The sequence below is a fragment of the Abramis brama genome (assembly GCF_963993115.1).
Source record: "Abramis brama genome assembly, chromosome: 18".
NCBI classification, from domain to species: domain Eukaryota; kingdom Metazoa; phylum Chordata; class Actinopteri; order Cypriniformes; family Leuciscidae; genus Abramis; species Abramis brama.
The window spans coordinates 14369753-14383514 of NC_139980.1; the positions used below are offsets into that span (position 1 = coordinate 14369753).

General features: G+C 38.3%; 1 protein-coding gene across 4 annotated transcripts in view; it reads right to left on the bottom strand.

The window, feature by feature from the left end:
- The window catches only part of usp24 (ubiquitin specific peptidase 24), a 73065-nt gene that overhangs the window by 53473 nt on the left and 5830 nt on the right, over window positions 1-13762 (bottom strand). For all 4 annotated transcript variants that reach the window (XM_084092062.1, XM_084092061.1, XM_084092060.1 and 1 more), the window contains exons 2-7: window positions 4217-4385; window positions 4057-4124; window positions 3790-3933; window positions 2183-2305; window positions 1624-1659; window positions 1439-1504 (exon numbers count right to left, since the gene is read on the bottom strand). In XM_084092062.1, the coding sequence (XP_083948188.1) occupies window positions 1439-1504; window positions 1624-1659; window positions 2183-2305; window positions 3790-3933; window positions 4057-4124; window positions 4217-4385 (606 nt within the window). The remainder of the gene's footprint in view (window positions 1-1438; window positions 1505-1623; window positions 1660-2182; window positions 2306-3789; window positions 3934-4056; window positions 4125-4216; window positions 4386-13762) is intronic.

Sequence of the window (13762 nt, forward strand, 5' to 3'; positions counted from 1 at the left end):
TTCATTTCTTTGCCATTCCATTATTATACTAACAGAGTTTTCAACCCGGATATGACCAGTCCTGCTCATTTGTAGGATATCTAACCTCGTAGCCTGTCTCTTTTACATTTAAGGTGTGGTACAAGGTTATTTTGCATTTTCAAGTATGTTTTAATTTTAAAGTGCCCCCATTATGCTTCTTTTTTTTTTGGGATATTACCTTTCATGTAGTGTGTAATATAGGTCCTGTAGGGTATAATATATGTGAATTGTAAAAGGTCTGCAAAGTTTCAATCATTTATCATGACACATTTATGATAAATTTGCCAAAAGAAAGAATGAAGCGATTCTGAACTGCCTGAAACGAGTCGTCAGTAATTCCAGTCTTACTTCCTGCACAAACCTACGTAGGTTTGTAACAAATTTACATAATGCCTGTCTATGGTCTTGATTGACAGCCTGCGAACAGAGTCTACTTTGACCCTCAAACACTGTAGTTGTAACTGAGGCCTGGAAGAGTTTAGTTTGTGTTGTCGACAAGTTGAGAAGAGACCATTTTCACTTTGCATGCACTTCCAAAGGATGAGAATTCGGGGCTCGATTGGATACGGTAAAACTGACGACATCGTTACTGTTCGTATTACTGTGTATCAAGCGTTGAGGAATCTTAATCCAGAGCTGAAATTCAGATACGGCAATGGTTTCATACACGCATTGCAAGTGATAGACCAATCACAACAGACTGTGCCACCTGACCAATCAGAGCAGAGTAGGCTCTCGCAAAAGGAGGGGCTTAGAAAGACCGAATCCTTTATCGATCCGAGAGGTGATGCTGCAATTTATATTATGAGAAAATTAAAGTGTTTTTAACCTTGAATTCATGTAAACCTATTGTAGGAGACGTCCAAAACAAAATTAGGAACCTAATAATAGGGGCACTTTGAAACTATTTTCAAAGTTTCTTTACAATCCAGTTTAGTTTTAGTCCGTTATGGTAATGGTTTTCATAGTTGCAGTTTATTTCCATTTTGTGTTTTACACATTTACATACGTATTAAGCTTTCGTATTTGTAGTTAAAAATCAGTTGAGGAAATAACAGAACATCGGCAAAGATTAGATTTACATTTGAGGAAAGCTGCATCTGTGTTTACAAAGAAATCACAATAACGGGAAACAACATTTCAGCTAAATAAATTCTATTGCTTGATTCTCGTCAATGTAAGACTAGAAACCCGTGAATTTTCATCCGCGCTCTGACAGTCAATGCGATTTCATTTGTCAAGCAACCCATAAGCCGCCACCAATGTGCAATTGAGAAAGACAGTTTAACATGGATAATTACTATAATAAGAATAACAGTTGTCCAATTAATATTGGCATTGGGCATTTGCGGTAGATAAATATAAAGACTACTCTATATCAGGAACATTTAGAAATGTCTAGAGTGCACGGTCTTACCCCGATCTCTAATTCTTCCTGGTTGAGCTTGCACTGAATTGCTGTGAAGCCTCCCATCTCTCCAAACTGCAGACATAAGAAAGAGATGCTTAGAGATATCGAATACCATATAGATTTGCCTGATGTCTAATGTGAAGTAATATAATATGATTTCTTCCATCAGTGTGCGTGATTGAAGCTCTTACCCGATTCACTAAGTCCACCAGCCAGCCGTGAGGCTCCTGATCCAATCAGAACACAGAATAGGTGTTAAATTTCATGAAATTTCATACACAAAAAATGTGTCTTAATGCCTTCTTTGCAAATTATATCAATTTATCTTAGAGAATACATTTAGAATAGCATGTTTCATGGTCTAAATTACTCTTTATTTCTTTGCAATTAACAGGCTCATTACTTGCAGAAATACAACAAAAGTACAATTTCTAAATCATAAACTTGCTGATTTTTCATTCATTATCCTCCCATCAAACACACACACACACACACGCACACACACACACACACACACACACACACACACACACACACACACACACACACACACACACACACACACACACACACACACACACACGTGCAAAGGTACTTCTGAAAAAAAAAAAAACACTTTGCCACTATTTTCCTGACAACATACATGTTAGAAACTACAAAACCAGTTTTTCTGTCCATTAACTAGGACTGTCAAGTCAACCGTCAAGCCAAAAGCACACATACACACCCACACATGAACATGTACAGTACCTTCTGGTAGCTGGAGCTGGGAGAAACAGCAAACATGCTGTCCTCTCCAAACACTTCCGCCCAGTTCCTCTGACAGGCCTTCATCCGATTCTTAAAGTGATACTCGTTATCAGGGTTAAAAGCCTGTCAATAAAACAACACAGGGAAAACATGTTCACCAAAAGATAGTCTGGTGCAGGGCTATATTCACAATATATTTGCTGTGAATTTACTGGAGATATGAAATTACGAAACATTGACCATTTTTCTTAAGACTAATATGTCATTAAACTAGTTTTATTATCTTTCAAACAGAGAAATCCTTGAGTTCCATATATATAGTCAGGCATAGTGCAAACATAGATGTGTTAAATATCACCCATTTTTAAAATTCTATAGTCGATAGTCTCATGTAGCCAAACCTTCAGCCAGATTTCATTGGCCAAGGACCACCCAAGTGGACGTCTGGCCGACATATAAAGCAACCAATCACAGTTCGTTTTGTTCTGCGTTATGTTTAGGGGCATGAAAATGTAAAGTCGATGTCCCTACGACAACAGACCGGCATGGAACCAATACATTATTCATTCAAGAACGTTGTGCAAGTTTACTGCAACAATGGTGCCGCAAACTTCGCATACTTTTGAAAATCCAGTGTATATTTGATCTGATAAGAACTCATTGTCATAGTTGTAAACACTACGGCTTTCTTCTTCCATGAGGGGGTTTGGCTTCACAACGGCTTTGTTTCCCGGCGGACCATTAAAGGAGAACTCCGGTCAATTTTAACATTGAGCTCATTTTTTTGTAAATTTGGAGTGCTGTCAATACAGAGAACAACGACAAAAATCGGTGTTGCCTACACCGTGTATATATTGTCGAGTTCACGCGCATAGGTTTAGTTACCTATGATCACGCGCGTGAACTCGACAATCGACTACTGTAGACTTCGACCGAAAACAGGATGTAAATACAGGTATGAGTGCTGGCTGAAATAACATCGCTTTTATTCATATCTTTCACATATACTGCAGTCAGATTCACCGGGTTCACTCTGAAGGAATCATCTAACATGGCTTGGCACTTAATGGTAATGACACATCAAGGATGTTAAGAGGCTAAAAGCAGGTTTAAAACTTGCCCCATTGAAGTCAACAGGGTGCACATTTTAAAAAGAGGATAACACAGTGTAGGCAACACCGATTTTTGTCGTTGTTCTCTGTATTGACAGCACTCCAAATTTACAAAAAATTGACCGGAGTTCTCCTTTAAAGAACGCAACACACACGTCTCCCGGAAATCCTGGAGAATTCAAATGACGACTTCGTCTTATTCAAACATATATATATGTTTGTATGTGTATATGTATATATATATATATACACATACATTACATATACATACATATACATGTATATATATAAAATGTAGACTTTGTCTACACTTACTATATTTTATTGAGTCTATATGCCTACAATGACTGTTTGGTAAAAATGTTAATATTGAAGAGCAAATACATATAGGATATCACCAAAAATATACAATTATTTTAGTCATATAATCCAGTTATAGTCCTAGTACGAGCTAACCACAGTTACTAGAATGTAAAATCAAAAGGGTGTGTGTACCATAGTAAGAACTCCCATGAGGCCGATGGGTATGGGATCCTGTTTGACTCTCTCCGCGACCAGATCCACCAGCAGCATCAGCATGTTATAGATGCCCTCATGAATCTCTGTCCCCCACTTGTGCACTGCACTAGACGTCAGCAACTACAACAGCATTTAACATCTGAATTATTAATCTCATCACATCTCGTCGTTTATAACCATTTCTAACAAACACCTGGTAGAGCTTATGCATTCACATGCCTGCTTATCCAAACACACACAAACCTTTTTGAAGGCCTCAGGCATGCAGCGGTCAATGAACCTCTTACAGTTCTCATCTGCATCAGCCAGGCCTAGAGAGAGGAAACAAGATTTCAGATTTTTCATTTCTTTCTAGAGTACACAAACATGCAGACAAGCATGTAAAAAAGCTAGAAGAACTTACCATGTCTGGCCAGGCAGGTGGAGGCGATGAGGCACTTTCCGAGTGATTCCTCTCTCTTGTACGGGATGGACCAGTGATCAGTGAACACTCTGCTCTCCAGCTCATACAGATTAGTGGTCGGGAACTCCATACTGTTCCCAGAACAGTTCCCATTCTCATCATTACTCCTCTAAAAGAAAGAGAAAGAAAGAGAGAGATGTGTCTCAATATGAACTCTTTGTTTTCATATATTCTATATTTAATTTATTTACAGCCTTAATGCTTTTTCATAACAGAACGTCGAGAACAAGAAACTATTGGGGAGAGATCCAATCCAATCCAATCCAATCCAATGAGTTTGTGCATTACCTACTAAACCACAACACAGACCTTATGAACTGACACAACAGTCTCATAATAGGGTCAAGGACATTTATGTTCAGCCAAGCTGCAATTATTTAATTTAAAAATACAGTAAAACGTTATATTACAATATCATTCCAATTTTAAAAATACATGCTAAAATGTGATGTAAATTATGCGCTAATCAATACATGCTTTTCAATAACTGATATCTAAAGAGCAAGTTGGCAAATTCCACAGGACTAAATAATACAATTTAATTACAGCAGCAACACCAAAAAATAATAGAAATACCCAAAATTGTTGCAATTTTTAGACAATACTTACTCAAAATCAGTTAAGAAATATTAAAAAAGGGCTAACAAACATACTAGCCAGGCTAATTTTATCTGACATTTATTCAATTGAAGAAAGTGTGAGGCTGACAGATGTCCTTCAATGCTGTGCGACTTCCACATATCTCATTTTTAATGCATTTCATTTATTATCTACGTCATCTGTTTCACATTTATAATTAACGCTGCAATCTGGAACGCTGTTGCCCAAGGAACTAACACAGAGGCTAGCAGCACAGATTTGTTTTCGTTGAGTGAAGCGCAAAATGACAAGCTTGGCGGTTGAGGCTATGTGTGTTCAATTTTCACTGCAATTACATCACAACTTTAAAAGCCAAATATTTCAATGGTTGTTTGGTGATTTATCAGCAAGCGTTGTAGTAGATTACTGCTTTATGGGCTGGGACTGGAACAGGAAACAGTTCTGCCAGGGGAATATTAGTATACAAGACATATGTTTGCCCTTGAGTGAGTGGAATAAGTGAATGTGCAATGAGGTCTGGAAAGATACATAGTGAAACTGTAAGTCACCTTCTCTCTTTTTGTTGCTCAGGGGAACGTCAGATGTCTGTGGCATTCCCAAGGTCCGGAAATCACTGATTTTCTGATTTAGACCTGGGATTAGGAGTGAATGCCTCCCTGTGGGCAGGGTCTGAGTTCAAGGGTTAAATTTAGCTTTAGCTAGACCTGACTGAACTTCAGCTGTTACTATTTACTTATTAAAGAGCCATTATAAAGCAGGTTTAACACTGAGCTCAAACTGAGAGCAGCCGACTGTGAAAGATGTTTCACATGGCATCTGCAGGGCTTTCAAATCAAATTTAAGGCTTTTTAAGACCTGCAGAAATAAAATGAATTCCATATTTTGGGGGTGTAAATCAATGTTTATGGCAATGGCGAGGCCAGGGTTGCACTGGCCCACTCAGATTGACAGATGGTCCACCCAATCAAATGAGAGACAATTTGTTTTTTTGGGAAAAGGAAAAAAAAAATCATGCACACTGTACATGACAATAATAATCGCTCAAATACATGAATTTAGCAGATGTCACTCCCAAAACTTTGCAGTATGTAATGTGGCTGCTGGATAATATATTGCCTAGAAAGTGCGCAAATAGCAGTCCCTTTATAATCACTAAAAAGCTGTCAATTATTTTCTAGCATTATAAAAGCAATCTTCAGCTGTTACTAATAAGCTACTATCTCCGCACATTTCTAAATATTTAAAACGCCCATAATTCATGCTTGACGCATCCCAATCTTGTGTATTCAATATTTTAATACATTTTTTTACCCATTATAATGAACTTTTTTTATTTTTTTATTTTACATACTTGTATTTTAAATTTAATTTTGATGGTCATTTTATACTTATTCCTTGAAAATTACAAATATCATTCATTCATATCATCAATCAAGATTTTATACAGCAATTAAACGCATCCCAAATTTTAGTAACAGGGCTAAATAAAAAAATAAAGGATAATTAAGGGCGGGAAAAGTAGAATATTTAATCTGACCACCTGAGGTTGACTATTAACATCTTTCACTAATTAAATTTTTTTGTTTTTTTTTACCGATTCACATTCTATTTTGCACCCTATTTGTGAAAAGTGCCACAACCACTCATTATTAAGGTTGTTGAGGTTCGAGTTTACAGCAGTTATTATGAGATCTCATTACAATCTCTATGACAGAAACATTAAACGGCTGTAGAGGAGCTATTGATTTGTTAAAGATCTGCATTTCTGTTGACGGAGTTTGACAGCTTCTGTGTTCAGGAGAAATAAGAAGCGCTGAGCAATGTGAGAGGAAGAGGCAGCGCTGGGAAAGCAGAAGAGAGGCAACAGGAACAAATGACTTATTCTGTTCTCTGGTAGAGGCAACCACCACCTGCACTGAGAGAATCTCAGAAAGAGACCGAAATAGAGACCATGGAAGTCGAGCTGCGACCTATTTTAACATTCTGATATAATAAATGTGTTTACTAAAAATATTAAAGACCACTGTATATGATCAGAAGACTGGAAACATCTCTATTCCGATCTGAATATTTGAAGTCTGTTCCGAGGAGGAAGTTATGCTAATTACAAATCGACACATTACATTTATTTGCATATTTATAGTAAAACTCTCTTGTGATCTATATTTGTCAATGTTAATTAAATTATGACAGGAGAAGGTAGCTATTGACACCTGACTTGTCCCATACATGTCTTTTTTTACAGTTGGGGCAGCTGATTTCAAATGAAAGTCACCAAAGGAAATGTGAGTGAAAACATGCCTTGTAACTTTAAATTAAGAAACCACAATTGCTAAGAATAGCAGGGAAGTGGTGGTGTTTGTTGAATGTTAACCTTCCTACATGGTTACATATTAGGCCTATGATTATGTCAAAAGATTAAAAGGTGTTAATTTTTAGTTGATATTACTGGCTAATATTAGAAGCAAATATATATAAATATAATATAATATAATATTATTATAATATCAGTCATGAAAGCTTATCATTTTGAATGAGTTTTTAAGCATTGCGGATTAAAAACAAGTGATTTTAAACAGTTGAAGCGCAATAGGTAGCGAAATAGAAAACAGTATATGCATGCACTGTCTACACTACGTCATCTGTTCAACTTTTATGTAAGGTTAAATATTAATACAAACTAGAAAAATGCATTTCCGGAGGAACTGCGAAGTGTCCTTGCTCGGGTGCGGTTCACTAACGTTAGCAGGTAGTGGATAAGGGTGCGTTGAAGTTTGCTTGATCTGAGAATTTCAACAATAGTACTTTTTTCAAGATTGTGCAAAAAGGTGAAAAGTTATGTGCATTAAGAGACATGTCTGCAATGTAGACTAGTGCCAATGGCATTGTTTATGTGGCTTGGTTGTTGGTTTTGAAATAATTGGTTATGAATATACAGCAGAGAGTGGGAGTGTTTTGGGTGATGAAATAGTATTTGAAAAGAAGTTGACAGTATTCATTTACTGTATCCAATAAGCCAATACAAAACTCACCCAGCTGTTCTGTGGTTGAGTGCTCCCTTTGATTAGGAACAAATTTACTATCTCAAATTAAGGTCTACCATAATTAGCAATGATTTGATTGCTGCTGTCAAGATGGTTGTCATCACCTACACAGAAACGCTGATTTTTATAGCCTACCGTCAGTCCTCATATTGTAATTAAATGAAAAACGACATCAGTTTCACTATTAGCTTACTCTAGCGATGCAATCGCAACAACATGGATAACGCTGTTTGGCCTTGCCTAACTTTATATGACATATGCGCCATATGCTAGAGTTACACATCCCGCTGCCATTTCAGGGCTTGAATTTCGGTGCGGGAATGTGGGGATTGCGCATAATTTAAACCATTCCTGCAAGGTTAGCTTTTATAGCGCTTGTGGAAAGGAGACAGCGGCGCGCCCGCGCTTTCCACTTGTTTTTACACATCTAAGGTGCGTTCCATTGGACAGGGTCCATACGCAGTGTTCACTGCTCCCCTACTCCCTGAGCACGGTATATCAGTTGAAGTGGACTTCACTGACAATAACCGCTCATTTGGAACGCCCTGCAAACGTCATCAAAGAAAGTAAACGACGGGGTCGCACAGATATGATATATATGATATGATATAACTTCGCAGTCCACTTACGGTCAAATGGAACACACCTATAGAGCGACGTTGTTGATTGTTTGAGCATGTGACTGCACGTTTCTCCTTGTTTTCTATTGTTATGCGCAGCATATTTCCCGCGCGCACAAACACAGTTAAAAAACGAAATTCAGGCCCTGCATTTTTTTTACCCAAACCTAGTAAAAACGAATGCAGTCTATACACTGACTTGGCAGCTCTGTGAAATGTAATACAACAGTGCCACCTACTGTCTAAATGCATTAACATTAAAAGTGTGAGGTGAAACTCTTTTGCATAGACATAAGTAAATGGGTTTGTCAATTAGCCTGAAATAAAAAATAAAATAAAAAATAAATAAAATAAAAAACAGATCTTGTGCATCCTCACATTGGAGTCCCGAGTTCATGTACAAAGTTTGGTTTCGATACGTGACAGAGTTCCTGAGATATGGACGACTTCCTGTTTGGCGACTACGCCGCTGATTTCATTTGGCTGTGACGGGCAAATGCTTCCGAAAATCAAAAATCCTTCTAGTAACTTTTGTGAGGCTTGGTCCAAGGATCATGTACGTCCAGTTTCGTGAAGTTTGGACCAAATTTGTGACCTGTGAAAATTTAGTTTCGCTTTCTGTTCAATCCAATATGGCGGACGAACGACATGGACTTGTGATGTCATCTTCGCGAGCAACTTACAACGGTACTGACCGGACGTTTTAAAGTTGGAACGGTGTCTCTGTGTCAAAGGGCCTAGGCGCAGGAGCTGGCCAAAATTTCTCTCCCGGGAATAATAATAATAAGAAGAATAAGAATAAGAAAACTTAAGAAGAACAATAAGTGTGCTGCTTTCAGCAAGCACACTTAATTAATTAATTGATTTTATACTACGGGGCTGTTGAATGCTTGATTCTGAGTGGTTGACAATGTTCTAATGTCTGCTATTATTTTCAGGGAAACACACGGCTAAAGTAGTTCCAGGCAGGTCTTGACCGCATTACAGCTCCATATCACTTCGCCAGATGATTTCAGTTATTTCAAAGGTCTTTACAGCCCACAAAGACACTGACCGAGCAAATAAACATAGTAAACAATAGGATAATTTCTTTGCCACAATATTACGTTTTATTATGTATTTTGCTTGTATTAGTTATTATGGAAAAGCACATATATTTTCCTCGCGCTCTCTCTCCCACTTAAACGTACACACATACAGTACGGACACACACTCGCGTGTTGTCATCGTTGCTCTGACGTTTCTCACTAGCGAGGTGCAGATAATCTTAGTTTTGCTATTAGTATTCTCTCTCTCTCTCTCTCTCTAATAACTGTATTAATAACGACATTAGACTGCCAGAGCTATCAGTGGCTGAAGTGTCCGTTAATAGCTCTAAAATGACGTTTTGCAATTAGCAACGGAGGCTTGGGATTAGATGCTTAAGAAATTAGTCTCACACAAGAGCATTTTAAGGACAAAAACCTGACAAACATCTTGAAATACAACATCTGTTTTGAGGTGTGGTAACCGCAGTATAAGCTATATGCCCGGTGAGTATCCTCGTTAACACAGTCCTTTATGTTCTAAGTCAACGTTAACAGTTGAGAAAGAAATGTGAATCAGTATATCCAAACCAACATTAAATAGTTATAGAAGATATGCTTTAGCATATAAATTACAAAAATTAAACAATAGCTAAAAACAATCAATCATTTAAAATTCTACAAATAAGTTTAAGCATCCCAAGATTATAATGAACAGAATGAAAAAGCATTCATTTTAAGATTCTAAGATCTAACATTTAATAGGGTTGTTAATATAATATAATATAATATAATATAATATAATATATGCTGGTAAATAGGAAAAAAGAGACCAGTGAAAATCTGAACCACTAAAAAACAACATAAACAATATTGAAATATTGAATGCTCTACAAGCATTCGTGTCTGCATACTTGTGTACTGTTCATAAAGGTCAAGAATCCCATACAGTCTGACAGTCTAACAGGGTGCCACTGATTAGGGATATAAAAATCGAGCATGAAACTGGACACTTGTTATGTTCCAGTCCGCATTTCAATGCAGGATTATGTTTACTGGCGTCGATAGATTAATAATAATTTTGCTGCGCAAACATTGTGTGCCCATTTTGAAGCCTTCTAGGTAATTTTTGCTATGTGTAATACTAATATTTCGAACAAACACTGTGAATCTAGGGCTGGCGTGCTGTTCATGTGCAACGATCTAAAGAGACGAGAGAAAGTTTGTGTTGTTAGGAGGCCTCTGGTCTTTGGGCCGATAAGGTCACATGGCACATTCCAAACTTGTTGCCATGGTACGAATAGGGTGAGGTGTGTGTGCATGGCCTGTTGCCTGCTAAACATACAACCTCAAAGGGTTCGAACCTCCCTAGGCACGAACTAATGGCCCATATGCCTGTATGGCATCGGTGTCTAGGCGGAACGAGGTGGTTGTTGCCCAATACCTGAAATGCATTTCTCTTGTAAGACCTACCCCTAATACAGTTGTGATTTGAGCAAGTTGTTTGTTGCTCCCCACTGCATTGCGCAGTGCTGGGCGGAGTGGTTGGGTAACTGGAGACCCCGTGTGTTTGTACCAGTACCCTCCAGACCAGGCCTGCTGGCTCTATTTATAGTCTCGATACATGCTGCTTGAAACCTGTTATATGCAAGACCAGGGGTAAACAAAACAGCTAGGCATGTCTGAATCTTTCCAGTACTTCAATGGTTCAATTACATTTTAATAATCAAAAAGGATGTCTAATCAATTGAATTCAAATACAAATGTAAAAATGTAAAACATTTTAACAATAATAGTGCCCTATGAAATGCGTTTTATGTTTTTCCTGAAATTCTGAGTCGTCCATTTACGTTTTTCTGGATTCTGTTTTATGATAATTTTATGGTAATTCATTTAAGCACAAAACCCTATCAAATCTAATTCATATTTTAAAATGTAATCAAATTAAATTTGAACAATTCCTTTAGTTTTTGTGGCAAACAAAGTGCTGCACAACAGAAGTTCACAGTTTAAATTAAAACAGGGATGGAATATTATGCAATATTATGTTTGTTGATACTGTATCAATTCTCAAAACCACTGTATAGATATTTATTTATTTGTTTACATCCAAGATTAGTGTCAGTGGCTTTGTGTTCGGTTTAAACCTGACCACTAGATGGCAGTGTTATCTCAGAATGTAAACTGTGGAGAAGCATGTTTCGCTAACGTTAGTATTAGCAAACCTAGCTCACCAGCTCCCGCTGTGGTTTACAGAGCTGAAATGTGGACTCATTTTGGCTTCCGCTGTAAAAATAAATAAAATAAAAACCACTAAGGAGGTCGACAAGAGTTATGTTGTTTGCAAAATAAAATCCAATACTCGGGTAACGCATTGACTAAGAGCTCACTTAACATCCCGACACCATCCACCATGCTAGATAATTTAGATCACGATAACCACAGTTAAAACCACGCATATAGGACCTCAATGTCATGGTAAAATGTAACTATATGGTTTCTATGGTATTTGTATGAAAAACAGTAGCATAAATATATTTAGTATAAATGCATGCTATAGCTTAATCACAAAAATCAGAATCAGAATCAGAATCAGAATCAGAAAGAGCTTTATTGCCAAGTGTGCTTGCACCCACAAGGAATTTTTCTTGGTACTGAAGCTTCCAGTGCACATATACAAATACAAATACAACAAGAAACATAGTAATACAAATTCTAAGAATAAAAATATATAAAAAATAAATAAAAATTGTATAAAAGTAAAAAAGTAGGGTCACAGTTGGGTTTAGTCCGAATAAACATTTACAGATTATGAACATATTTACAGTATTTTGAGTAGTATGAATAATATAAATATAAATATCACCTGAGTTAGAGAATATTGCACCAGACAGTGGGAGTCTAGCGCATGTTACAGATTATAAACATATTTACAGTATTTTGAGTAGTATGAATAATATAGATATAAATATCACCTGAGTTAGAGAATATTGCACTAGACAGTGGGAGTATTGCACTTACAGGCATATGCCTTGGGGGCATGTTAAGTGTTCAGAAGGGAAATGGCCTGTGGAAAGAAACTGTTCCTGTGCCTGGATGTTCTTGTGGCCAGTGATCTGTGTCGCCGTCCTGACGGTAACAGTTCAAACAGGTGGTGTCCAGGGTGAGTGGAGTCTGTGATGATTTTACCTGCTCTCTTCCTCACTCTGGAAGAGTACAGGTCCTGGAGGGTTGGCAGGGGGGCACCAATAATCCTCTCTGCAGTCCGGACTGTCCGCTGCAGTCTCCTGATGTCCAATTTGGAAGCTGAACCAAACCAGACAGTGATGGAAGTGCTTAAAACAGACTCAATGATGGCTGAGTAGAACTGGATCAGCAGCTCCTGTGGCAGATTGAACTTCTTCAGCTGGCGAAGGAAGTACAGTCTCTGCTGGGCCTTTTTCACAATGGAGTCAATGTGATTTGCCCACTTCAGGTCCTGAGAGATGGTAGAGCCCAGGAACCTGAATGACTCCACTGCTTCCACAGTGCTGTTCATGATGGTGAGAGGGGGGAGTGCTGGGGTGTTTCTCCTGAAGTCCACAATCATCTCCACTGTTTTGAGTGTGTTCAGCTCAAGGTTGTTATAACTGCACCAGACAGCCAGCTGTTCAACCCCCAGTCTGTAAGCAGACTCGTCACCATTTTGGATGAGACCGATGACAGTGGTGTCGTCTGCAAATTTCAGGAGCTTGACAGAGGGGTCTTTAGAAGTGCAGTCATTAGTGTAAAGGGAGAAGAGCAGTGGGGAGAGAATGCACCCTTGGGGGGCGCCAGTGCTGATGGTGAGGGTCCTGGATGTGAGTTTCCCCAGTCTCACTAGCTGCTGCCGGTCCGTCAGGAAGCTGGAGATCCACTGACAGATTGAGGATGGCATGGAGAGCTGAGTCAGTTTGGCTGTGAGAAGATCAGGGATGATGGTATTGAAGGCCGAACTGAAGTCCACGAATAAGATCCGTGCATAAGTCCCAGGTCTGTCAAGATGTTGCAGGATATAGTGCAGTCCCATGTTGACTGCATCATCCACAGACCTGTTTGCTCTGTAAGCAAACTGAAAGGGATCCAGCAGGGGTCCAGTGATGTCCTTCAGATAGGCCAACACCAGTCTTTCAAACGACTTCATGACCACAGACGTGAGAGCGACAGGTCTGTAGTCAT